The following is a 26,155-nucleotide window of genomic DNA, read 5'->3' as shown; positions in this document are numbered from 1 at the left end:
GGGTGAGGTGGTCTGGGCTTTACTAGGCAGGAAGGGTAGGTAAGAGGTTTGCAATGGTTTTGTCAGGCCTTAAAGTCTTCATAAATGCAGATTTTAAAGGCTCTCATACCTTATAGTCAGACAAAAATAAATGCTCAGGCTTCTGCAAGACAGGAACAGACAGGAGCTGGTGACGATGAGGAGCTGTTCAGCGTGGGGTGGCTCCTCTCAGGGAGATCTCACTGTTGGGTCAGTTTGGTGGCTCTGCCGAGAGCAAACTCACCTCGGCCATGCCCAGAGAAGTCTTCGAGGGTGGCTTCTCTCTTGATAGGAAAAACTGAATAGTTTATTTTTTCTGCAGTAAAGAAAGCAGCTCCAGTAAAGCTTTATTAGGTCTATTTTTAGTTTGGCCCAAAGCAAGTGCTCAGTGACATGGCTCTTGGATCTCTCTCCTGTTTCCCCGAGTGACCTGTTGGATCCAGACAATTCTGCCCAGCCGTTAGTCATCGCTGGAAGCATGTCCTGCGCTACTTCCTCGGTGTGAGCAGATCCCAGCTCCAGGACTTTCCTCCTGGAGAACAGGATGACCTGGTGCTAGCAAGGGAGCCGCGTCCTGGGGCAGCGACGGGGGATTTTCTTTGTTTGTGTGCGCGTCCAGCAGCTGCCGTTTGTAATGGCTGCGGGTCACTGCCCTGGACTCTGCTATGAGGCTGAGCTCCAGGAAAGCCCTGTGTGCAGAGGCGTGGATTATATCTTCTCCCTCAGGCAGAAGGATGCTCTCCAAGCAGTGTCCTCTCTGTATGCTGCCTTCAACAAAATATAGTTTGCAAATCAACACAAGCAGTATTTTTTTTTAAATAAGTGTGTTTGTCTGAAATATGACCTTGTTTCTTGTGTGTCTCTAGTGAAGACGTATGAAATTTGATGTTAATTCTGTTTTACCAAAGGAGGCTCCCTCCAGCTGGGCGTGTGTGCCGAGGGAGGGCAGCGCGCCTGGCAGCAAAGGGCTTCCAGTCCTCTGGTGCTCTTTGGGCTTCTTCCATCCCATGCCCTTTCTCCATGAACCCTTGACCTTATGTGTTGCCAAGACACAGAACAAGATTGGTTTTGTTTTCAAGCTGTGGTCAGTAAATGCCCTTTGACTAGAAGGTTCAGCAGGAAAGTCGGAATGGGGGGAAGATGTGCGGGGGAAGACAAGAAGGCAGATTTACTGTACAGTCTCATGGGATGTTCTGAGACTGATGTGGGCCTGTCTGGGTTTCGGAGGCGTTCGTGATTCAGAGAGCCCGTTGAATCTGATGGGAGGAGATGCTGATTATCCTATTTATCAAATTTGCTTTATTAAGACATTTGGATACACCAGTGGGGAAACAAGTAAGGAGCCAGGAGGACTGACTGTGGGTGGAATAAACCATTAGCGTGTAAAACTTTCCCATGCAGTGCAGGTAATATCTCTCCCTATACTTGGGAGGGAACAACTGAAGTTAGTGGGATTTCTGTTGTGATGCAAACTTTGGCCGTAGTCAGGCGTGACTGTGTGGCTGGACTGCAAATAGATTGGGGCATCTATCGTTAGCACAGTCTGTCATTAGGAATGTCACATTGGGTTTGATGGTTTTTTTTCCTCTTATCTGGCTGCATGGCAGGATCTGTTCACGTAGTCCATGTGAAAGTAGAAAAACTGAAAGTTTCTCATCAAATGTGAACATGTCCTTTCCAAACACCGTAATGGACAGCAGCACCCAGAGCGCTCCTCCCCGGGGCTCTGCCGGCTGAAGGACCGTGCCAGCTGTTGGGAAGCACATCTGCCGTGGCTTTGCTCACGGGGGGCTGTGCTGAGCTCCGGGGGGAGCTGGGGAGGGGGAGTCAGAGGCACCGGGACCCCTGGAGAAGTGAAGTTTTGAGGCAGCAGGGAAGATCCATGGTGCGAATGGCATGGCTGTGTCAGCAGAAAGGAACCGCGTTGTTTCCTAGCATATCTGGCACAGTTGCCTGACAGCTCCTGGGAAACTGGACGAATACTTTTATTCTCTCCGTGGGACACTCCAGTTTCCCTGGACTGGTTATGAACCCTGCAGGAGACAGGGCTGGGGGTGCAGCACTGTGGAGGTACCTCTGAAGACGTGGGCTGCTGGTTTGCAAAGAAAAGCAGGGCTCAGGGCAGCTCTGCATCTGATCTTTCATGTCATTTTGGGGAGGCTGAGGGAGGCAGTGTCTGGAGGGCATGGGAAAAGCTATTTTGTTTTCCAACAGTAACAAAGGATCCAGCAACACAAACCAAAATAATTGCAGGCTTGATAAATCGCGTCTGGATTCTCTGTAGTGATGTATGTTCATGTGAACAAGTACTTGTGTATTAAAATCAATATTATTTCTCAAAAATCAACCCTTTCTTCTCCTGGAAGGCAGGCAGCATCCAGGCAAGTGCATGCAACAAGTCTACAGTCCAGGGATAACCAGCTCAGCAGTGCAGCTTGCCCTGTTCTTGCTTATATATTACTGTGTATTTTCTTATCTCTCTCAAAGAAAGCCTTCCCACCTCCTTTGAATGTTAACATCTCTTGTGGTTATGCTGCAGCCCTGGTTATTAGGGAAGACTTGTTACTTCAAATCGGGTCATGCCTCAAATAAAAGCAGCCATAAAATTGGGTTGGAGCTGTGTTTTGCTGAAACCAACATTTGAGAGCAGAGGGTTGAGCTCCCAAAGGACCTCGGGCGCTGGACAGGAGACCTTGTGGCATTGCTGATGCTGCTCCTGTGACGCACACCGCTGGAAAGTCCTTGGCAGCACCGTCCAGACCTGCCCATCTGTGCCAGAGGGGGAAGGCGAGCCTGAAAGCTTTCCCTGAAGCTTTTATTATCTGCCAGCTGGGAGCATGAAGGCTTGTGCTGCATCCTTCCTGGAGGAGCTGGCCCCAAGCCCACATTGGGAAAACTGCTGGGAAGGAGATGTTGCAGCTTTTCAAGTATGTTGGAGGCTGTGGCTCCCCTGCGTCCCCTGCAACCCAGAGTCAGTGTTGGTATCTGTGAGGCTGCCCCCGCTCTTAGGCTGTGATAACATATAATTATAAAATCTGTGTCCTTTATTGAGGACTTTAAGTGCTCTTGGGGTGGTTCTCCCTCTTTTTTTGCACCCCCATTCCCTAACACCTTTCTTGGCTAGCCCCTGTCCCCACTGAGTAACTTCAGTGTTTTGTGTTTTGTCCCCAGCTTCATCGGGTCGCCTTTTGCTCCGAGATGTGCGGGGCTGTTTCTGGGCAGCAGTACTGTGGAAAGCAAAGCAGCACAGTAGCCCTTCTGTTCTGAAATGGAGCAGAGGAAAATCCTCATCAGCTCATGAAAGGAGTCAATTTATGTAACTGATGCTTGTGTGGGTACTGATGGTAACGTGTGAGGAATTACCTAGGCATCCCTGTAACAAGGGGTGGGCATTCAGGTTGTCGTTAATGGCTCTGAAATGCAAGGCCAGAAGTTCAAGTGGGCTTAGTAAGGCTGGAGCAGCGCCTGGCACCTGGGCTGTGGAGGGGAGGTGGTGATGGCGCTGATGAAGATTTAGTGGGGTGGTTCAGGCTGCCCTGATGATAAATCAGCCTGTTCCAGCGTCGTCTTCCCAGCTGTTGAATCCCAAGCCGAAGTAGCACGGGCTCTGCTTCGCCTGCCTTACTGGCATCTGCAAGGGAGGGTAAGGGCAGGTATGTGGCAGCTGGTTGGAGAAGATCCTGGGTGTTAAGCAAACCCATGAATTATTACTCACAGAAATGTGCTATGTAGATCTTGGTATTGAGCCACAAAATGCATGCATTTGTCTGGAGGCCAAGGATTTCAGAGTTTTAAATAATGTAAATGTGTGGGTAAGGATGATCACTGTGAACATAGAACTTGTTTTTCTTTTTTTCTCACTGTGAAGTTGTCTCTAAGTTACACAAATGAAGAAATTCCTTATCAGGCAAGAAGTGTGCTTTCTGGCTCCTCTGCCCCAGGAGTAACGTGTTCATGTTCCTCTGATGTGTGGGGAGGAATTCATGTGGGTTGTGAGACTTCCTTAAAAATAAAAAATAATAATTTGGATGCTGTTCTTCCCAGCCAATCCAATTACAGCCCTTTCTTTTGGTAATAACACTGGAGCTGTTTGTGCACGGGGTTGGGTGGGTGCTGGAGGACTTGGCAGCGTCTGCCTGGCCCCTGGCACAGCCAGGGACCCCGGAGTCGTCGTGTTGTGTTTGTTTCCTGACTGTGGTGCCAAAGCATAAATCCTCAAAGGTTCAGGTTTGGTTCCTTCTGTCTACAATAAATCCTGGAAGCAGTTTCTTCCCCTTCTGTCTGGTGTGCATGCTGCACAAGTGGCACTGCTGGGCCCTTGCCCACGGAGGGAAGGTATTTCAGAGGTGGTAACTCTTCTCTTTAAATAGCAGCTGTGGAAACCCCTGTCCAGCGCAGCGGACCTGGGGGGAGTGTTTTGCTCTATGCAACCCTGGCGGAGCAAGGACAAGGGGCTGTAAAGGAAGAGAGCTAGCGTGCATGGGACGGGAAAACCCAAATTCCTTTACAGATGGCAGCGGCGTGCGGTGTTGCGCTCACAATGCGGATCAGATTTGTTCTCATTTGCTTGAGACTGATTGACCAAGGAAAGCAGCGGCCCAAGTGCAGAACTGCAGTGAGGCTTGCAACCTCGATCTGTGCAGGATGGATAACCAAACCCCGCTTGCCTGGGGACACGTAGTGTGCAGAGAACCAACACGGACCGATGCACCATTACAGCTCTGCTGAGTCTGCTTGGAGGCTTTGAGTATGAAGATTTTCTATTTATTCCTGCTCTCTGTATAGAGATGGAGTTTCTAAAAGAGAAAGCCCAGTAATGAGTCTGCTGGACATGTAGTCCCAAAAGTCCGTGGAACCTCACGTAGTTGATGTTCTTCCGAGTCCCTCCTCCTGCCTCCCCCAGCTCGTGGAGGTTTTGTTGGGGTCTGTTTGCTGCGAGCTGGAAGATGGGAAGGATGACAATGTATGATGTTCTCAAGTTTCCAGTAAAAGTACAACTGAAAAAGTGAATCACAGCTTCCCCTCTGGAGCTACTTGAGGACTAATAGAGGGGAAAACCGGCAGCTTTCCAGAGCCTGTGTACAGCAATGGTTTCAGCTGAGAGGAACAAAGGAGGAGAAATCCCTCAGCTTCTCTTTCACGTACCCTGGACAACCTGGGTCCGTTGGGGTGCTCGGCTGAGCTCGGCTCCTGTGCCTGTTCACCAGCCTGTGCAAAGCCTTGCCCACCTTGCACGGCAGGTGAAAGCCCTACATCAGGCTGCAGGGGCGGATCCAACACCTTATGGCTATCACGGCGAGGTTCACAGTCCTGGGAAATTAGAAGCATCAGCTGTAGCTGCTTCTAGACTCAGCCCAGGTCCTAGAAGGCTAATGGCCATATCGGTGATAAAAATCAGTTGTGACCATAGTGATGTGCCATCATGGGAGGTGAATAGCATTCAGGAGATGGGCAGGAACCTGGAGTCACACCACCCCCCCCTGCCCCCCCCCCCGAAGGGACTATACAGATTGGGGTAAAATACCCCCAGAACAACCCTATCGCTGTTTGCGTAGCTGTCGCCCGCTCAGACCGGCGCAGCTGCACAATAGCAGATGGCAGTGTCCCAGGTCCAGTCTGGCACTTTCCCAGGTGCTAAATGTTAGTTTATAAGGGGATGGAGAAATTAGAAATTCAATAAGACCGAGGAATTCTTGCAACTTAAAAGCAGTTCTACAAATGTAGAGAGCAAGACTTGCAGATCATTACCAGGTGAAAAAACATTTTGGTAAAATATGTGAGCATATGCAAGTAATCTTTTGAGAATGACGTTGAGTCTTTTAGAAAACAAATCGTGGGATAAAAGGTGTCTGCAACTATTTTTTTTTTTTAGTTATGTCTTGTTAATGGGTCTGTTTCCCACAAAGCCCCGTGTTGAAGGCCTAGCACTAACCTAGGTCAAGTTATTTTTCTTAGGATTGTCCTAGCAGCCGTTAAAATAGAGTAGAGCGTTGTTAGTGCAGAGTAATGCTTTCCACATAGCTGACTTTAATCCCCTACAACACATCTGAAAACACTTTTCTCATCCATGAGCAGTAAATTTAATGACTCGGAACATTTGAGTGCAATGTCTGATCTCTCACACATTATGTTAGAAAAGCGTGATTAGTTTTTTGCTGTTGCCTAAACATAAAGCTCTGACTGTTGGTAGTGTGAACCTGCTGCCAGGGTGGCTGGGGGTGGCCGTGCTGAGCTGCTCCAGGGCTTGCTCAGCTCCCCTGTCCTGCCCGGGACATGGGCACGGGGGTGTTCCTGCAGCTGGGACTGGGGTGCGAGCTCAGGGCATCAGCTGTTCTGCAGTAGCTGCCCATGGCATCGCACACTTGGGCAGTCACCTCTTAATTATTTCAGATTACCTTGTATTTCCCATGGAAAAGAGGGAGGCTCTTTGTGTAAGCATAAATGCTCATCAAACATGCAACTTGCATTTCTCTCTGGTGAGGCTGGTGTTTCTCCCAGTCTCCTTTGCTTTGCTTTTAAAAGTGCCAAATAAACCTAAATCATGCTGTATCAGCTTAATTTCAGAGTAGTTCAAGTGGAAGCTGTGGCTGAGGTGAGTCTGGCTTTGCTCAGGCCATTGCTGGAAGGTGCACGAGGCTGTCTTGCTTGGTGAAGCCTTCAGTTTAATCATTAAAAGCACTAACTACAAATGGGCTTCTACATGCAAACCTAAGGCTGGCCATGTCTGTTATTAAGTGTGAAGATACCTATAATGATTTTTGGAAAACACAAGTCTAGCTGCTTTGTGCTACAGCTGGTGTGATCTTTGTTCATTTAGGGGTATGGGGAACTGGGACGCTCCAAGTAGAAAGTGCTGGCAGCACTGGTGACCGAATGCTGTAGCTTAATGCAGAGTGAATTTACTGCTATCTCTCTTCTCTTCTGCAGTCAGAGTCACTTTCTGAATCTCAGTTATTTATTGGCAAATTGAAGTCTTCAGGGATCCTTTAAGCTGTGTTTGGTATGTGGGCTCTAGGGCTGAGCGAAGGGGGGTGTTGTAACTGCCCCATCTCAGTGGCAGTGTGAGCACACATCAGGCTGATTCAAGGCAGGGGAAAAAGCATGGAAATAATAATGGTGATTTCTGCCAAGGTAATTAGGCATTTTCATTGTTTTGGGTCTCTAGATGAAATTATCAATGTGGAAACAATATATACAGCGCTGGATTGTGGCAAAAAGCAAGTCAGGATTGCTAGGAATGCTGCTGTTCCTGGGAAGGACGGTTTCCTTTGTCCCACTGAAAACAGTTGGGAAGACCAACTTAAAGTGACTTGTCTCAGCGTCAAGTCAAATAATTACAGTAAAGATGATTTATCAGAACAAGACATCTAGCTATCAGAAAGGGTACTTTATTCCCAGTTGAAAAAGCTGTGACGGTAGTCCTGAGTAGCGGTTTGGAACAAAAAAAAGCTTAAATCCTCAGGGGGTGGATCCAAAGTGTGTTAAAGCCAGTGGGAGCCTTTGCTTTTGATAGGTTTTGGATCAGACCTTGAATTTGGAAAGGTAGGTTTGTATGCTGACTGGTTTAGATGTGAAATACCAAAGGTAAAAAAATCATCTCAAGCATTCCTGGGTTAAAGCCGTGCTCCTTATTCTTCAAACTTGGACTCTGCAGATAATTAAACCAAAGCAGAATGTGGTTTGTGGCAGCGGCCAGAGTCCAGCGAAGGACGCTTGGCCACGGTGACTGATCTGTGCCTATCGGAGCAAGACTTATTTTCATTAAGTGGTGCATGTGCAGATTGTGATGATAAACAGAAGAGTTTGCATTTGAAAACTTTATCTTACACTTCATGCAGTTTCCATCTCCCAACTCAACCTCTTAGCATCCAGAAAAGCCTGTGTATGTGCCTGCTGGACATTGCCCGGGCCCCTGCAGCTCCCTTGTGCCCCGAGCGTTGGAGAGGACGGCCACGCTGGCAATCGTATCCCAGACGTGCCCCCAGCCACCTCTGCGGGGAAAAAGTGATCAGGCACAGGGAAAATCTTTGGACAGAGGCAGCGTCCTGCTCTGCTTGGCAGGACTGAAGATGCATTTGTGAATGGAAACTGTATTTTTAGGACTTTTTCTATCCAGCACCCGTGTTGAAAGGGTCAAGATGATTCATACAGGATTGTGTAAGCCTTCTTGCTGAAAGGCATTTATATAATTCCTGCTGTGGTCTCGTATATGGGCCTGCCAGGGAATGCACATATACATATATGTATTTATATATATATATATATTTATATATGTATACACACACATATGTTCAAAATACATTTCAGGATTCAGGGCCAGAATAAAGCGGCAAAGCCAGGAGTACGCAAAACAAGAACCACCACAAGCCTGTCTCCTGATTTAGTGAACTGAAATAAGTTTGTATCTTAAACGTCACATGAAGTTGGAGCCTGTAGTTCAAGAATGGTTTTGATCTTCGTGGTTTTAATAACATGGAACTGACATCTTCTCTATTTACCACTGTACTCTTTCTGAGGATAATTTTAGACAAACATATATATATATATATATATATATTTGTTCTCTGGCAGGCCTACATACTATATATATGTGTGGGTTGTGGTGTGTTTTTTGTTTTTTTTTTTAAGAAGTCTGGGGGTTTTGTCGTTTGTTTGGGGGGGTTGTTTGGTTTTTTTGTTTTTTTTGTTTTTTTTTTAATCAATTTAAGTTGAGTTTACGTATTTCCCCATTGCAGAGCTGAAGGGAAGACCTGGTCACCCCCTGTTCTGGAAGATGGCAAGGCCCAGGCGTACCGGATCAACATAGAGCCAGAACCGCAGGTATGGCAGCAGCAGCCCTGCACAAAGGCTGGTTTTCCAGCTTGCTTTTCTGGGGAGAGGAGATCCATATCTGAAATCTGGAAAGCCCTCTGCTCTGCCTGTGGTCCTTCCAGAGGTTAAGCAGTTTCTGTGTGTGGTTTTGAAGCGTCATGTTTGTTACTTTTCTGTGCAGCTCTTGCTGTGCTTTCCTTGGGCTGGCAAAGCCCAGGCTCCTGGCTTAAACCCAGCTCTGTAATTACCCTCCACCCAAGTTAGGCTTTGTTGAATCGGCTTGCTAGTGGCCCGAGGAGGCTGGGCAGCGCCGCAGTGGCGGGGAGCGCCCAGCGCCGGACCCCCCTGGGGGCCATGGTCAGCATTATTTTGATGGAGCTATTGGGAGTCTTCCTAAGGGCGCTGCCCGATGCCTGCCCTTCTGGAGCACGGCATGCCCGGGTGCTGTTTGCACCTGCCTCGGCCAGCGTGCCTCTGTCTCGGCTACTTCCAAAATCCACCGCGCCCTCCTAATCTGGTGGCAGTGATTCACTTCATATGGTGGTGCATTATTTTCTCTTGTAATGGTCTTCTCTTTTTTCGTTTTTCTGTCTCACTCCTTTCTCTTCCTTCTCTCTGTTTTGCAGCTTGTCTCTTCCCTCTGTTTTCAGCTCTTTTCCCTAGACCCTCCTGCCAGCACTCTGCCTGCAGCCTGCCCTGCCTTCCCACCCTGTGGTCTCTGAGAGACCCTGTCTCCAGCAGCAGCCTGCTACCGGGAGGTGGATGGAGCTGAGCAGATCTCCATCTTTTGTACCCATCTCTTGACTAATAGCTTGTTGGTGAAGTCAAAGATGACTCTCATTCTCCTTTGGCTCCTCAAAGGGAAGAGAAATGGTGCCTTGCTCCTCTCTTTCTGCCTCCGAGTCACCTAACTGTTGGGTTTTTGGATGTGCTGGCCCATGATGCCTCCTGTAGAGGAATCTGGGGAATGAGGAGGAGATCAGGAGGAGAGGATGGGGCAGGGGGGAGCTCCTGCTGTCCTGCTCCTCCTTGGATGGGTGCTGAGCTGATGCGCATGCTGCAAGCTTTCCCAGGGCACATGAGGTAATGGATGGCAGGACTGAAGTCTGCTGAGGCTTCCCACTGCTGCAGGTTGGCCAACCCTTCCCAGAGCAGGAGGCACCAGAGCTGCCTGCAAGCATCGGAAAACAAAAGTGCATCAGTTCAGGCTGACAAAAAAAATCCTGCAATTGCCACAGCAACACAGGAGCACTCTTGTGCTGGTGCTGAGCGTTCAAATATTGCTCATATGGTTTCCTTCTCCACAAAGGTGGTTTGTGTTATACGCTGTTTCGTGAGAGCCTTTTCTTCAGTGCTCACAAAGTGCCCATGTGCAGATGCTGCTGGCTTAGCTCTGCTGCTCGTTCCTAGAGGTGGCTCTTTGAGTGTCCTGACAAGGGTCCTGATGTCCCCCCGCAGCCCTCTGTCGGCTCAGTCCAGAAGGAATGTAAGACCTGCAAGGGTGGAGAGGGTGGGATGACTCTATGAGGAGCGGTGTTGGCCTCATTTCCCTTTGAGGAGTGGGGAAGTGGCACTGGCAGCAGGGACGTCACCAAATGATGAGGATGGGGGTGAGATTCTCCAAACCCTACAAAGAGCGGACCCACATACTCGTGCCTGTGACTGTTGGCCATTGCAGCCCTGTGACAGATCAGTAGAATTTGCAAATATTTTGCATTGCTGCCCAGGGGCAGCGGGGAGAGCAGCTGCAGAATGGCAGCACCAGCAAACCCACCCCGGTATTGCACATGAGCATCTCGCAGGTCTGCTCGTCGTTTCCTGCGCTGACTGACAGAGCAGGGTGATCTGTGTGCTTGGGCTTTGAGTTCTGGCCATGTTTGCTTTATTAATCAATTACAGCAATCTTTTTTGACAGATATTTTTTCTTAATAGACTTTGATGTGCCCAAAACCCTATGAATAATATTAAATAAGGACCAAATGTGCAGCAGTTCTGCTGCCAGATATAACATTTCTGAGGTTTAATGCAGATTGGATTTGAATCTGACTATTAATATATGTTGCATATGGATTGTTTTAAAAATTAGACAGTTACATAGAATATAACAAGGGGGTAGAAATGGATTTTCCTGAATCCAGACCTATGCTCAGAATGTCTAAATCTGTGGAGTACTCAGGGAGTACAGCGGACATGTTTGTGGCAAGGCACAGAGAGCGGTGCACGAACAAGAATACGCAGGTACAGACAGCAGGTTCCTGCTCTTGCTCTCTTTTTCAATAGCTCTATCTGCACGTTGTCTTGATTAATGGCTTTTCTGGTCTCCCAGAGAGGAGGTGAAGGAGGTACCATGTGCGCATTAGAGTATTCTTGCTGTGGTTGCACCCTGGATGTGCTGGTTGACTCTTCTCCCTCCCCAAACCGGCTGTTCTTTGAGTGTGTTTCACGCTGACTGCTTGGGACACGTGCCAGTAGCTGTCATAACCCCCGCGTTATTGCAGATGTCGTCTGACTTGCATGATGCTAAGGGTGATCATCAGCACCCAAGAGTGCAGACCCTTGCAGCAGGCATCCTGTCCCCTGGGAGCAGAGATCCTGGTCGTGGCTGGAGTCCCATATGGAGCAACGCCATATGATCCAGGGCTGTCCTATACTGTATTCATTCAGCCCCTGTAGCAAAGGCACTTACTAGATTGTGAGAAAGAAAAGACATGTTGCAAAGTAATAGCTTGGCTCAAAATGTGCAACCTTTAGGTGCACTTCCTCGCATCTGGAAAAAAGCAATCTGCTTTGAAACACGGGGAGAAAAATTCTGCTGGAATTCTGCCCTCAAATCACAAAAATAGGTTTGGGGTTGTCCTTGAAAAGGGTTTTGAGAGTTTTACCCCAAGTGGCCTTTCCAGTAATGTGGAGCACGTCTTTCCTTCCTCCAGGTTTTATTCTATCAGCTTTTCCATCATACTGAGCAAAGATGTCTTGAAAGTCTTTTGACTTGTGACCACAGTAATTCATGCTAGAAGCCCCAAAACGTGTGAGCATAAGCAGAATCCCTAAATCTGTGTGATTTCTAGGAAAGCACGTACCCTGTAATTACATTTTAGTTTATTTAGGTGCGATCTTTGTCTTGAAGGCAGTGAGGCTTGCAGCTATCTTCTGTGCAAGAGAGCTTGGAAGGTGTGGACCAGCTGATGAGCTCTCCTCTCCTTTCTTTCTAAATCTGTTGTGGTTTGTCAGTTGAGCTTTGTGGAAAACCCCTACTCAGAGACCAAGAATGTAATCAATCCTCCTTATTAAAACTTTGATTAATGCCATGACTGCAGGGAATAACTGCCCTCATAACTGAAGAAGCTGGAAGTGGAGAGCTGCTTGGTCACAATTAGCAGAAATGACACTGAACAGGATGCTAGTGAGTCACCTTCATGAAATAATGCTTTAAAAAAAAGTAGACTTTGATTATCAGTTGGTTACACTATACAAGTCTGTCCTTAACAGCGAGGGTCTATAGAGGAGGATGTGAATTCGGTGACATTCAAACTTGCATCCTAAATAACGAAGGGCTGTGTCTTTGTCAGACCCAGTCGTGGGTGACGGTCTCCAGCCAGCAGTGCTGTCGTGTGAAGTCAGGATTCCCATCACACAGACATGACATCACTGCTCACGTGTTAGGATCTCTAGTCTTGCTTTGCCGCTGGCTGTTTGCCCAGTACCAGCATTGCTGTGGGCACCGGTGCCGGCTGTCCCTCCCTGGCAGACAGGGAGAGCGGGAGCACCGATCCATCAGTTTCTGGCAGTCCCACTGTCTTCGGCTTCTTGTAGCATAAGCTCGCTAGTCAAAATACTGCCATGTGGTGCTAATAAAAGGAGAGGATGTTTGTTTTCTTGACCGTTCCCATACTGCCAGAATTAGCAGCTTTCTGGCTGGGGGGGCTGGAAACATGGGCTTCAGGCTGTGGGGCAGAGCCCCATCCGTGCTAATTGACAGTAGATCAAGTGTCTGGGTGTGACAATAATTGGAGCAGAAATTAAACTGGCAGCACGTAGCCAAAGCTGGAATAGGATGCAAGTCTTCCCAAACCTGGACACTTGGCTAAAATAAGCTACATGGGGTGAAAGGCTGAGTTTGAAAGGCTGGGTTTCCTCCGGCTGTCCGGAGAGGGAGAGGCACTTCCCGCAGGCAGTCGTCAGCCCCATGCCTGTGGGACTGGCATCCCTGTGCCACCCAGCTGGGAGAGCGGCACCTGTGTCGTTCTCGGGGGAGGGATGGGGATGGTGGGTTGGTGCTCCTGGTCCCGCTCACCTTGGTCCTCTCTCACACTGAAGCAGGCAGTGCAAGAAACCCAATACTACGTGTAAGCCAGGCCAATGGAAATGCAAACATGCCCGCATTTGTGCTGTTGTCAGATGGGTGCAGGTCTGTATGGCTGCAGGACTAGCATTACACTGGCTGGCAGGACACGGGTGGCCTGGCTTTCTGGTGCCTGGCTGAAGACCTGCTGCCTCCCGCCACACGTGTCCTCTTGGCAGCGTCGGCTCTGCAGCATCATTCCTGTGAGCTTTTCATACCTGCTCTGACCTCAGAAATAGCCACCTCGTCATAGTATCAGTCTACTATACTGCTGATCATACTTGCTCCTAATTAAAAAAAAAAAAAAAATCACATGTGGGCTTCAGTGTGAGCCTGAGCCTCTGGTGTCCCAGCTCTGGGCACCTGGGGACAGCAGTGGTGTCCAGCAGTGGAGGAGGGTTGGGTGCTAACTTGTCCCTTAGCACTGATTTCAATAGCTTTAAAAATGTCTTAAATAGTCTCGTATTTATTTTTTGGTCTCAGTGGATTATCGTTACTCTTTTTTGTTAAGGATGAATGACACTTCATTTGATTAATTGGCTCCAAATATTGCTTTATGTTCTCAATGGGTTGGCATTGTGCAGGAAGGTTCCATATGCATCTTTGCAAAGGCATGGCCTAGGCCATACTTATTTCTGTGAACTAGGGGGTTAAAGCCTCCTTGCCGGAGAGGTGGAATTTCCTTTCCCAAGGTGACCGACCTTCCTTCCTCCCTCCTCTGGCCGTCACCACGGGATGGGCCATGGCTGCTCCTGGGAAAGCTCTTGCCGGGACGCCTGGCTCCCCCATCAAACCAGCCCTCACGCAGGCATCGACTGGTGCTCTCGGGGCAGAAGGAGGGGGAAAATGTCTGCCTCGTACTTCTGGGAAAACAAAGGATGAGATAATGCCCTGGCACGAGACCGGGTTCCCGTCGCGTGGGAACTCCCAGTGTGTTGTTTGAGGACTGATTTAATAGCAGAAACGTGCTGAATCCTGATGGCCGCTGTAAGCAGCGTCAGCCTTGAACTGTGGATACTCAGGCAGCATTTCACACTCGAACATCAGGGGTTTGTACACCACCAAAGTCTGCTGATCTGATTTATGGGGTGAAGAGGTTACACGCAACTTGGTGTGCACTCGTGTTTGTTTTTTTCCTGTGATATAATATTGAATCATTTGAAAGCAAAGGAATTTTCTCAGTACCACTGTAATATGTCAAACAGTTGTAGCTATAACCTTCCATGTGAAATCCTCTATATACCTCTTCTATAAATCAGCATCTTTATTAAGTGAGCTTCAGTAATCCTGGAATATGAAAGAGGAAAAAACAATGTTAGGATAAAGGGGGAAAAAAAATGGGAATGGAAACTTCAAAATGGTTCTGTCTGTTACCTTCTGTCCAGGTAACTTGAATAGTTTGTTCTCATCAAAGGTAAATAGGATCTATACTGAAATAGTAACAGTGTGGGTTGATTTAGGACAAAATAGAAAATGCCGCTGGATAAGGAGCTAACGCAGATACGTACCATGTTGTTTTACTTGATAACATCAGTTTCAGTGATGACTTAACGCAGGTAAGGAAAGTGCCTGCTTGTGTACTCGGAGTGTTTGTTTGGAAGCACATGTGTAATTCAGTGTTTCTGTTCTTATCCATTGGGGAAAAAGAACTTATCCCATTTCATTTTTCCTTGTTGCTTACTTAAGGTGAATGAGCTGCCCTTTGCAGTCACTTGTTTGACCTGCTGGGGTGAGAGTGTGTGGAGAGAGCCCTCCCCGAGCGGCTGGGTGCGGGGGGGGTGCTCGGTGTGGGAGGGGTGCTCGGTGCGGTCCCCCAGACTCCATGCAGCCAGCCAAGTGGCCCAGGAATGAAGGCTGCCAGCACAGCGAGTGAAGGGAATGGGGTGAGGGCAGGGAGCAGCTCTCCAAACTCTCTTTGGCAGGAGGGTTCAGTAACTGGCAGCCAGGGCGTGTGGAGATCCCGGGACGGCCGGGCTGCAGCAGCTGCCTCCCACCCCCTGGAACAGCGTGCTGCAGCCGCAGAGGGCTGGGATGTCCCACGGGCACTGCCAGGGTTGGTTTGTTAGCAGGAAAGCCAGAGACACATGTTTAACTCGAGCTGTGTTGCCTTGTTTATTAATGAGTAAAAGCAAAAGGTTGGGGCATTCCGAAATGAAAACCCAAAAATATTATCCTATTGCCTTTGTTGTGTTTTCTCGCGTACCCTACCCTGGCTTTTACAGAAAGAGATGTTTGGATAAGCCACACTGATGAGATAGGCGTCATTTGGGTTTAAGCATGTAATATTTCTGTAGTCTGAATCTTAGCTTGTTGCCAGTGATGCTTTTTTCTCTCGGTTAGCTGCTGGTAGTGGTTATGGAAAGAAAATCAGAAAGTGTGATATGACAACGCCTGAAAATGCAACTATTCCCCCAACTGAGAGTGGAGGAGAGAGACAGTAAGCTGGAAAGGATGAAATCAGGACATTGCCTGTTAGTGTCAAGCTCGCTAGGTTTGTTCTTTAAGCCAAATGCCAGATGGTGAGAAAAGTGATTTAATCGCAGCATTAAACAGTGGCTGGGTCAGGTGGCACTGCAAGGGACCAGCAGCGTCTTCCCCAAGAGGAGGGGGAGCAGGCAGGAGGCCGGGGTGGGTGCTTGTGGTGGTTTTTCTCTGGAGCGGACGTTATTTCTGCGGGTGGGGAGGCCGACCCGCACCCACAGCGGCCCGTGCACGGTGGGGACAGCTCGAGGCTGGGCGCTGGCGGGAGCCTCAGCCTGATGCCCGCACTGAGCAACGCTCTCCTGCGCCATGGCTGGCTGCTCCCGGGCGGGAAAGGTGACCCTGAACACTGGGAAGCTGGGAAAAATCCTTTCTAGGGTTTAGACTGTCGTTGAGCTTAGCTCTGGCTAGACAGACCTCTGGCAGGAGGGCACTGCTGCTGCCGCCTTACAGCGGAGGAGATGTCGAGGCTCTTCTACCTTTGTTACCCAGGGTTATTGTATTGCAAATGTACCTTGAGGTTTCACTGATGTTTGTTTTCTGTTAATAGTCATTAGGTTTTCCTGTATGGATGAAAGTTAGATACTACTTACAGGATACATAGGAATTCTTTTATTCTGAGGCTTCTTCACCTAGTCTAATTGCTTCTAAAATTACTTATCATGAATATTGGTTCTGTTCACATGTGAAAGACTGGACTGGACCAGTTGTCTGGTCCTCACTGGACTGAGGTTGTCTTAAGACTGTGAGAGCTGGAGACACTCAGGCCTAGCCTGAGCCTTAACAGAGCTTATTGTGTTACTGCAATGCAGCAGTTATTCTCATGTCCAAATGTATTTGTTGCTTGTGTAGAAGGGCTTTTTCTGCAGAGCTTTACCCGAAGGTATTTTGAAAACGCAGCCAGTATATCCTGTGCCTTCCAGTTCAGCAGAGCGTATGATCCCCAGCTATCTTGCTTTTTTATGAAAGTGTTAATAAAACAGACATTCATACAAAGCCCTCCTCTGTCTGCTTGTTAAACACCCCCTTGCACCCTTGATATTAAAACATGCCCTCTACACTGGAGCAGGCGAGATAAATGGAAACAAATTTTAATCATTCTTGCCGGTCTTGGGTAACTTTTTTTCCATTGCTGTGGATTTTTAACAGACCGCTGGGGAGCCAGGTAGCTTAAGGGATAAAGTCGTGGCATTGCAGCTCAAGTCCCTCTTGAGCTCTTGAAGTCGCATGAGGGCTGTGGCTTCTCCCGGGGGGTGAAGCTGTTTGCCAGAGCCGCTGGGACCCAGTGGCCATCAGGCCCTCGCCAGTAGCCATCAGTGTGACTGTGTCGAGGTGGAAAAGCTCCTTAAGAAGGGTCTGTGTAGCTTGCTTCTTTCCAATTGTGAGAGATTGCCCTTGGGTTAGATGTACGCTGTCCTTGTGCTGTACAATATATAGTGCAGAGCATGTGCAAATGTAGAGCTGGAATATTTTCCTAGCTTACCCTAAAAACACTTTTTTAATAATACCTCCTTTTACATCACAGAGTTGCTGCTTGTGAGAGCCCTCCTTCAGAAGGGGGTGGATCTCTTCCTCCTGGAAGTTAAGGAATTCCCAACCATCATTTACAAATGGTTTAGAAACTTCCCCGTCCATGCAAATACATTTCGATGACTCTTGTCAAGGCTGCTATAACACTGTCAAAAGTGACACATCATTTAAAGCTGGTAGGAAATGTTCAGCTTTCGCCTCTCCGGTGCTGTCACCGCTGATCAGGCGCACTCGGCAGGGCAAGCCACAGCCTGGCACCGGCCCCGGCAGCTCTGCAGTGCCTCGGGCGAGGGCAGTGGGTGCTTTTGGTCAGGCCCCAGCTCCTGGAGTCATGTGTTTATGGCATCACTCCTGAAAAACAAGGCCAGGCTGCGGTATGTAAAGGTATGTGTGTTTTGCCTGTGGAAATGGGGTTTTGTGGTTGGAAATTCGCATTGATGGGAGATGGTGGAGCTGACTTCAGCCTGTTCCCTTCCATAACAACAATTAAATAGAAAGCAATGGAGACTTTCACGTAACACTTTTGCTTGCAAGGGTTTCGGCAGAAATCGCAGAATGTAATACAGAAATAAGCGCTTTAAAACGAACCTGACTGCCAGGTCCAAGACCACGAAGCCGAGCAAACCTTAGCAATGCTCACAGGGGCTGTGTCTCTGCCCGCCTGGCCATGACCTACGGGTGTTTTTCAGCATGTCCAAGACCTGGCGCGAGGCCGTGGGACTCATTTTGAGCTCCCGTCCCAAGATCTCACCTGCTGTGCACTAACAGCCATGCCTTCCCAGGGCACAGACCGTCCTGGGGACGTGGGCGGGCTGGGGCTCGGCCAGGCTCCAGGTTGAGTCATGTTTCACGGGAACGTTGTCTGCAGCCTTTTAACTAAAAGACCATCTGATTTTAAGGGTTTGGTCTGTTACTTGGAAAGATCTGAAAAATGAATTTGGTGTTTAGCTGACAACCGTGAAAGGAGTGTAGTAAGAAGGGCATGATGGATAAAGTTTTTCTTCAGGGTGTGGTATATATATGCTGAAAGAGGAACCTGGCAGAATATTTGAAATCTGCCTCATAAAATAATACTCCATTCATCCAGCTTCAGCAAACTACACCCGACCTTTTTTCTTATCGATTAATCTTCTGAGCTGAGCTAAATAATGGGATCGTACTTACTAGAGCTTTTTAAAGTTAGATTGAAGCCTGCTTAGTCTGTAAAACCAGCATCTCAACAGGACATCTGAACTGTGCTTGTAGGGAAATATGTGTTAAAATGTGTGTAGCTTTTAAAATATCCTTTCCCCCAGCTTTGGGGGCAGTCTTTGACATAAGGGTTCACCACGAGACTTCCTTCGAGGCAGAGCTGCAGAATCGATCCCGCTCCTGCGGACACCAGCCACAGTGTGAATCTGTTATTTGCATTCAGATGAAAACAGTGCCGTCCATCCCATATACCCTGTGGGGTAATAATAAGATTTCTATTTCTGGGACTTTTGAACCAGTTTATCAGAGACAAAACACTGTCTTTGCTGTTGAAAAGCTGGGGGGAGGAGAGGAAGGGATCGCTGCATTGCAGTTGTCTTCTGTGCGGAGGTTGAATTTCAGTCTTGAGGGTGTCGGGGTATGCTGGGATACATCTTGGTTGTCAGGATGTGCTAGAATATGTCTTCAGGCTTAATTGCTTGTCACATTTGCATTAAAGAGGACTTGCAGCAATGAAGGCAGTAAAATTTCGCCCACAAAAAGCCCTCTGACAGGGAGGTCAGAATCAGGTCATTGAAGTCCGACTGTACTCCTTGGGTCAGAAGAGGCAGCCACGGGCAGAAATTAGACCTTGGCTTTAAAAAAATCCTTGCCTGTGTCCTATCCCTTTCTCTTGCTGCCAGGTCTGAGCTAGTCCCCTTGAGCCCTGGGCAGCCAGCGGTGCCAGGCGCTCACTGGAGAAGCCGGCGAGTCCATCACCAGGCTGTCTGGGCATGGACAGCAGATGCGCTGGGGACGGGTCTCAAACTGCTGCTCAGCCTTGCGGGAACGATGATGGGTTTGCTTTAAGCTGACCTTCCTTCAGATGTAGCTATCGAGGCAGATGGTCTGATGATGTCCTGATAATGATAATAATGACATACAAACATTACCCCGGTTCCGCAGAAAAGTGTTTTTGCCCTCTTCTCTTCCATCGTAGCCAGCTGAGGGAGCGATGCCAGGGACACATCTTTTAGCCATATATTGCAGAGGCAGTTGGAGAAATGCTGGCTGGCTCTCTGCAGAGCACAGCTGGGCTCAATTACCAAAGCTCGGAGTGAGGGAGAGAGAAGTCAAATGTCGGTGAGAAGCCGGAGCGCTCGGGCTCGTCCTGCCACCACTGGAGGATGGGCACAAGTAACCAAGCGTGCTCACAAGAGGTACCCCTTCACGGTGACCCTGTGTTAAGGGATGCTTTGACCTCCTGATGCGCGAATAGCAACACTCGCATCTCTAATTCAGGATTTTGGCAGCAAACGCCTAGCTGACACTGACTGATCGTGTTCTGGTTTTAGAAAGAGAGTGGATCTGAAGTACATCAAACAGAAAACTGCTTTCAGCTGAGCCAAGCTGTTAATGACCTTCAGCTCTGTTTAAGTCTGATGCAGCACATGTTTATAACCGAGAGTAGGACTGGCTCCCCTGGGCTTAGGAAAATAAACATCTTGCAGGAGATCCCCGCAGTGGCTGGGTGCCTGCGCCGGTGGGAGCTGGAGCTGCTGCTGGTCCTTCCCCTGCAGATCATCTCCTGCTGCACAAGTGGGCTCCAGGACGGATTTGGGGCTCAGAGGTGTAGTTTCAGAGGTGTGTTTGGCTCTGTGCTTGTGGGTCTGCTCCCAAAGAAGGTTTCTCAGATACACCAAAGCTGCCATTGCTCAAAGCTCTCCCAAATCAGGCCATGGGCATAGGTGCTTACATGGATGCTGTAGGAACCAACGTTGACCTCTCAAATTGCAATCTTCAGTTTTAATCTCTGTCTGATAGTATGGAAAATGAGATTATTCTGTTTGCACTTCTGGCCTTTTTAGGTTCTAATTTAAAACACTGAAGTGGATGAACTTTAAATGCTATGGAGCAGAACATGAAGTCTGATGTTCTCTGAAGCTCTGTCTAAAGCCTCTTGTCTCTAGAGGTAAAGACTTGTATTTGTCCTTCCAGACTTTTTTACATACAAATAGGGCATTTTGTAAAATATAAAAAGCAAAAATTGTTTGTTTGTTTTTTTTTTTTTCCCTTCTTAAGAATAAGAACTTGAGGCAGCAAAATGGTCGAACTTTAGGAAAGTAAGGTTGGATGTGTTTTACCAAAGCATATCAGAATACAAATGCGAGTTCCCAAAACTCTTAAGAAATCGTGTCTGGTATAGTATATCCTCTGAGTGCGAAGGGTGGTTAACTCCTGCAGCTCTGCAAAAGGCAGCCCTGAAGAGCGTGGCTGCGGGCGGCTGGTACTAAGAGCGGCCGAGGCGGTGAGCACGGGGGACTTCTGCATGCCAAGAGACGGGCTTAGGTGTAAATCCATGAGTTAAACTCTTCCCAGCTTTAGATCCCAACGTTACTCCTGTTAAGCAGACAGATGAAAATGTGTGCTTGCCTTGATGTATTTTAAAAATCTGAAGAGATTTATGCTTTTTGTTGACTGCAAAAGGTGGTTTCAAAATATGATAAACTCTCTCCAAAAGAGATAGGGACTGAGACTGATTTTCAAACCTTTTGAAAAATCCTGGTTGGCTGCATGTTTTCCTGCTTATGGGAACACTTACTTCAGCAGTGATTAGCTTGATAGAAGTGTTTAATTTTGGAGTCTTCTGTCCTATTACAGGTTTGACTAAAAATCCTGAGGGATGAAAATGCCTCAATTCAGCTGCTCCAGCGGAGTCAGGGGCACGACTGTAATGAGCAGGCAAAGCCCATCTTCTTATCCGTTACCTAGAGTACGTGTTAGCTTTGCGCGGTGAAGCCACAGAGTATATTTGTATTGCTGTTGAAATCTTCAACTTGCTTCTTTTAATGCTCCCCTGTATGTTTCCTGAAATTGGAAACAACATGTCCTGTGAAAAGCATTTGAGCTTCATGACTTTGCTGATTGTGCTCATTGCTCTGCTGGCTGTGTCCAGGCATCATGCTGTAGCTAAACAAAATACCTTCAGCTGATGTAGGGGAAAAGAGATTTGCTAATAAGCAGGCATGGAACAGAGGGACTTGCTAGAAATTGAATTAGTGTTTTTAGAAGAAGGAAGGAAAAAAGCTTTCCCACTTTCTGGCTCTTGGAGGAATTCCCAGGATTAAATCCAAGCAACCTGTCATTCAGCATCCTTGACTTAAATATAAAAGGAAAATTGTTCCTTTTGTGCTCTCTATGCTGCATTGTGTGGTGGGGACAAGAGTCAGGCATCCGAAAACCAGCTAAATTTCTCTTTTTTTCTCCTGTCTTAATAAATGATGGCCACCAAGAACGTGCTTGAGACTCTGTATAGAGTGAGGTACCGCTCAGTGCAAGTAAGTGGCATCTGGCTGTTGGTGTCCGAGGGGCAGTGGAAAGAAATGCAGTATCTCAGGCACAATAGCCAACCCAAAGTGCCTGATGGGCACTTTATATCCCTACGGCAGTGCGGGGTGAGGCACTGCTTGCTGCCAGCGCTGCTCCTACCACAGCTATGTATGCACGACTGCCCCGGCTTCCTGCGCCTCCTGCCAAGAGAAACATTCCCATACGCTGTGTCGCGTTTTCCTTCTGCTGGAAACAGTTCCTCGGGATATATATATTGTATTTATAAGGGCAGCCCTTACCTGTATGTGATAATGCACAGGCTGTGTTCATGCAACATTGATAAATGCATCTTGAGGAGGAGGAGGTGGTTTGATGAGGTTGTGCAAGGGGTGGCCAAGGCAGGTGCTTGCTGCAGGTTGTCTTTTTTTGTTTGCCGTGGCTCATTCCCCTCCAAATAATCCCTTTTCCTCTGCTCATTCCTTCCCCCAGTGGGAAGGGACAGGCTGGGGGTCTCCAGCAAGGTGGTGACAAAGAAGGTCGGTCTGGCTCGGCACTGGTCGAGGGCACTCACTGCACATCGTGCTGCATCGGTACGGCGACCACACACAAAACCACCCCAAACTCCACCTGCTCCCTGGGCCTGGGTCTTCAAACAGCTCCTTTCTAGCTCTGCCTCATGTTTATCTGGTGTGGGACAGCTGTGTGAATCATGTTTGCCAGGAGCGGGGAGGCCTGGGCTCCAGGAGCTGCAAATGCTGCGTGTCAGGAGGTTGGTTACGCTTTGTAATTGATGGTCCTAGAAGGCAAGCGTGAGAAAACAAATTGCAGCGTTCTGTTTCGTAGGCTAAAAGAGTTCTCCTCGGTGAAACTTCTCAGGCCAGCTCCTAGGAAGGGTTTGCAAACCCTCTTAATTTAAGAGAGGCCATAAAAAGCAGGGAAAAAAAGCCAGCAGAGAAAAGCAAATTAGGTCCCGAAGGGGGGAAATTTTTTCTGATCTTGAATTTGAGAACTGGAAAGAAATCCATCTGGTTCTAGGTTTCTGAGAACGAATGTATGAGTGTTTTCCACAATGCGAAGCCTTGCAGAGGTCTCATGGGAAAACACTGAAACAGCCTTTGAGATGAGAAAAAGGAGACTGAGCTCAGTCCTGGGAACAGCTTTTTGTGCAACAGGAAAGTTGTGCAGCAGAGAAACTGAGAGCGACAAGGAAGGCAAAGACTGGTGTGCTCTCAGAGGGGTAAATGCTTTCTGTGCGTTTCCCACAAAGCCATTAGCTGCCCTTGACATGAAGCACAGCTCTCCAAAGCCTGCAAAGAACTTGGTGGAAAAGGCTGAGGGACATCTATTGCTTCATCTCCGTGGTCTTGGTCTGGTAGATGTTGGGGTGGCAGGAGTGCTCTGGTGTCCGTCAGTAGGAGCCTGTTGATCCCTGTGGATGCTGCTGGGTCACCTGTGGCTTTGTAACACGGCTGAGCAGACGTAAGGGTGAGCTGCCACCACCATGAGCATCATCCTCCCGCAGGGACAGGCCGCCGGTGGCGACCGGGGATGCCGAGCACCTCGACGGTGCAGGGAGGGCTCTGCAATGCCCCATTTCCATCATCGGGCTTTCATGCCTTTTGGAGAATGCCCAAGCAATAAGTTTTAGCTTTAGAGCAATGTTCGCTCTTGATGTACAAATTGTTGATCTTAACAGGAATGAATGGCCAACGCTTTACAAACTACCTCGGATTAAAGCAAGTCCATGGAGATTATGGTCTCTAGGCCCTTGGATGGAGGAGGTTTTCATTCCAGAAATAGCTGGCAGCCCTGTGCTCCCCAGCGAAGGGTCTGGGTGTCCCTGGCATGGAGGAGCCTGTGAGGCCAGAGGAGAGAAGAGCAGAGGACCCTGCCCTCTTCTCCGCAGGCAGAGGCTCCAGCTGCCCATTCTCTCAGACCGAGTGCACATCTGGGCCCCGATGCACAGATAATTAACAATAATGGCTTTTTCAAAGCATAACTCTGGCCTGCCAGGCAGCATGGGCCATTGCTTTTTTCTCCCCGAAATGTTTATGATCCGTCTTTTCCTCTTGGTGTCACGGTTGAAAGTGTTTTCTTTATTTCCCTTGAAATCATAATGTAAATCTGGGAATTGGAAACCCATAGCCTGGTTTTAATTTTTTTTTAAAGAACATAAATTGGGGAACAGTTAAAAGTACATTATTCCTGGCAGCAAAATTCCTTTTTTAATAGATAATTTGAAGTTATTAGGTTGGAAGCAGTTTTCCCCACGTGTGTGTGCATGCACGGTGTGGAAGGAGCAGTGCCGAGAGGGCTCAGGGTGGCTGTCAGGGCTTTCGGGGCGGTGGAAGTGCCGGGAGCTTGCCGGAGTCTGCAGTTTTTCAGCTGGTGGCAGAAAAAAAACTCAAAGGCACCATCTCGTAGTTCTTGGTTAAGCCCGGGCTTTATCAATGGGAGTTTTGCCTTAGGAAGAACTGAAAGATTGGACTTTCAAGATGTTTTTCTAGCAGGATCTGGTTTTTATTTCTCTTAGGTGTTCATTTTTACAAGGCTTGGGAGCACCAATGTTTTCTGCTATGCACCAGTGGTAGACATTTGTTTCCAATTAGTATTTATTGGATTATTTTAGTCAAAAGTAAGCTTTGTATTAGAGCCCTGCAATCTGCGCCTTGTTATTTGTTCACAGGACGGTGTTTTCTTTTTCTGTTTGGTTTTGCATCAGCTTCAGTCTACTGAAAAACTAGTGCAAGGCAGCATCGCTGGGGATCTGCCCTGAAACAGATTAAACCAGATTAAACAGATTACAACCTCTTATACAAGCATCTCTTTCTTCCATCAGTACGGGCATGTTTCTGACTCGTATGGCTGGAAAGAGCAGCAGCCAGCGCATGTCCTTAGGCTGTGTCTGGCTTTCTGCTGCTTTTCCCGATAGCTGGAATTTGCCCCTCTCTGGGGAAGGGGCTGCTGGGCGCTCCCCAGGCTGAGCGTTAGCGGGTGAAGCCTGGCTCAGGTAGGTACTGTTGGATTTATGGGTGTGTGCGGGGCTGACTAACAAAGCTTTGGAAAAACACATAGGTAATGTTTTATGTAGGTAAAATAATATGGAAAACTTGCATTTTAATGGCATCTGAGTTCCTGACTTGAGGTCATACGACAAAAAGATTTCCATAGTTTGCTTTGGGAATTAAAAAGCCAATGAAAATATGAATACCGAGCTAAACCCTTGACCAATGTGTTTCTGACACTGCTAATGACTGATCTTAATTTGGGAGAAAACCTCCCAAAAACGGACACAGATTTTTGTAGACAAGCGTAGTTGCAAGTAAGTGAAAATACCAGGATTGGCCCCTTGGCTTCAGGTCTTGCCCAACCTGTGCAGGTAGCTGCAGAGCTTGGGTTTTATCGTGGTTTGCTAATGTAAATCAGGAGTGATTGCCCCAAAGTCAGGACAGCGATAAGTGCTCTTGGAGTGATGTCACGCGAAATGAGAAGCAGACTCGCAGCCTTTCTTTTGCGGAAATAACAAATATGCTTTTACAGGAGAATAAGTGCAGAATACTTGGCAGTGGCTCACCATTGAGAAACAGGCAAGTTCATTTGGTCGGAGACCAAGAAAAGCTGCACAGATTCAGCAAGATTTAACTGCAGGTTGAGTCTGAGTTTTCCTTTTCCTGCTGCATATCTCCATTTTCCACAGTGCATATAAAATATTATTACTGCAAACTGCACGTCCCAACGCAGTCTCTCCGTGTATATCATACTAAGAACTATAAATCTCACAGGTTTTTTTCTGCTTTTTTTTCTCTTCCAGGACAACGGGCCTGCCCAGAGCAGGAGACCGATGCCCCACGGGGCTGGTGGCAACCCCATGGACAACAAGCAGATGCTGAACGTGCAGCACCACCACCCAACCCGGCTCTACGCTAACAGCGGCTCTGAGGGGGCTCTGCCGGGCCAGCTGAGCGGGCTCCACATCGCTCCTGCCCAGAGGTAGGACGAGAGCATGGCTCACGCTCTGGGTCCTGCTGCTGTTTATGCGAACTCGGTTTCAGGTGTGTGCGTTGAGGCTGTGGTGCTCCTGGAGCTCCAGAGATGCCAGGTTCAGCTCCTGCTCCGCTAATCGAGGGTAGGTGGGAGGAAAAGAAAAAAAAGGTTTTGGAGATGCCAAGTTCTGAACAAAATGGCCACGTGTATGTATGTAGCAATTGCAACACTGAATTTAAGCTTGTGATGCTGAAGCAATGTTCAACTGTTTACCTCTGAGATGAGCAGAGGTGCTGGTTTTCCAGATCCACATAAGACCCTTCTATTGCCGATGGGGGTAGGTAGATTAGCGGCATCAGATCCAGTCCCCAGGCTGGGATTAATGGCAGGGAGTGTCACAGACATTACTGTCCTGGTTTTTCAAAATATATATTCAAGGCAGGATGGAAGGGGTTCGTCCTCTTAGGAGTGGGGTCACACTTCCACAGA

The 26,155-nt window shown here is 48.1% G+C and overlaps 1 protein-coding gene across 1 annotated transcript in view; it reads left to right on the top strand.

Annotated features, from left to right (window-relative positions):
- Positions 1-26,155, top strand: part of PDLIM4 (PDZ and LIM domain 4) — a 54,373-nt gene that overhangs the window by 17,975 nt on the left and 10,243 nt on the right. Inside the window, exons 3-4 of the mRNA XM_087754160.1 lie at positions 8,754-8,838; positions 25,494-25,672. Coding sequence (XP_087610286.1) covers positions 8,754-8,838; positions 25,494-25,672 — 264 coding nt within the window. The remainder of the gene's footprint in view (positions 1-8,753; positions 8,839-25,493; positions 25,673-26,155) is intronic.

This window comes from Nipponia nippon, unplaced genomic scaffold (assembly GCF_047370975.1).
Source record: "Nipponia nippon isolate SJK-2023a ecotype South Korea unplaced genomic scaffold, ASM4737097v1 scaffold_17, whole genome shotgun sequence".
NCBI classification, from domain to species: Eukaryota; Metazoa; Chordata; class Aves; order Pelecaniformes; family Threskiornithidae; genus Nipponia; species Nipponia nippon.
This window is presented reverse-complemented; position numbering and strand designations above follow the sequence as displayed.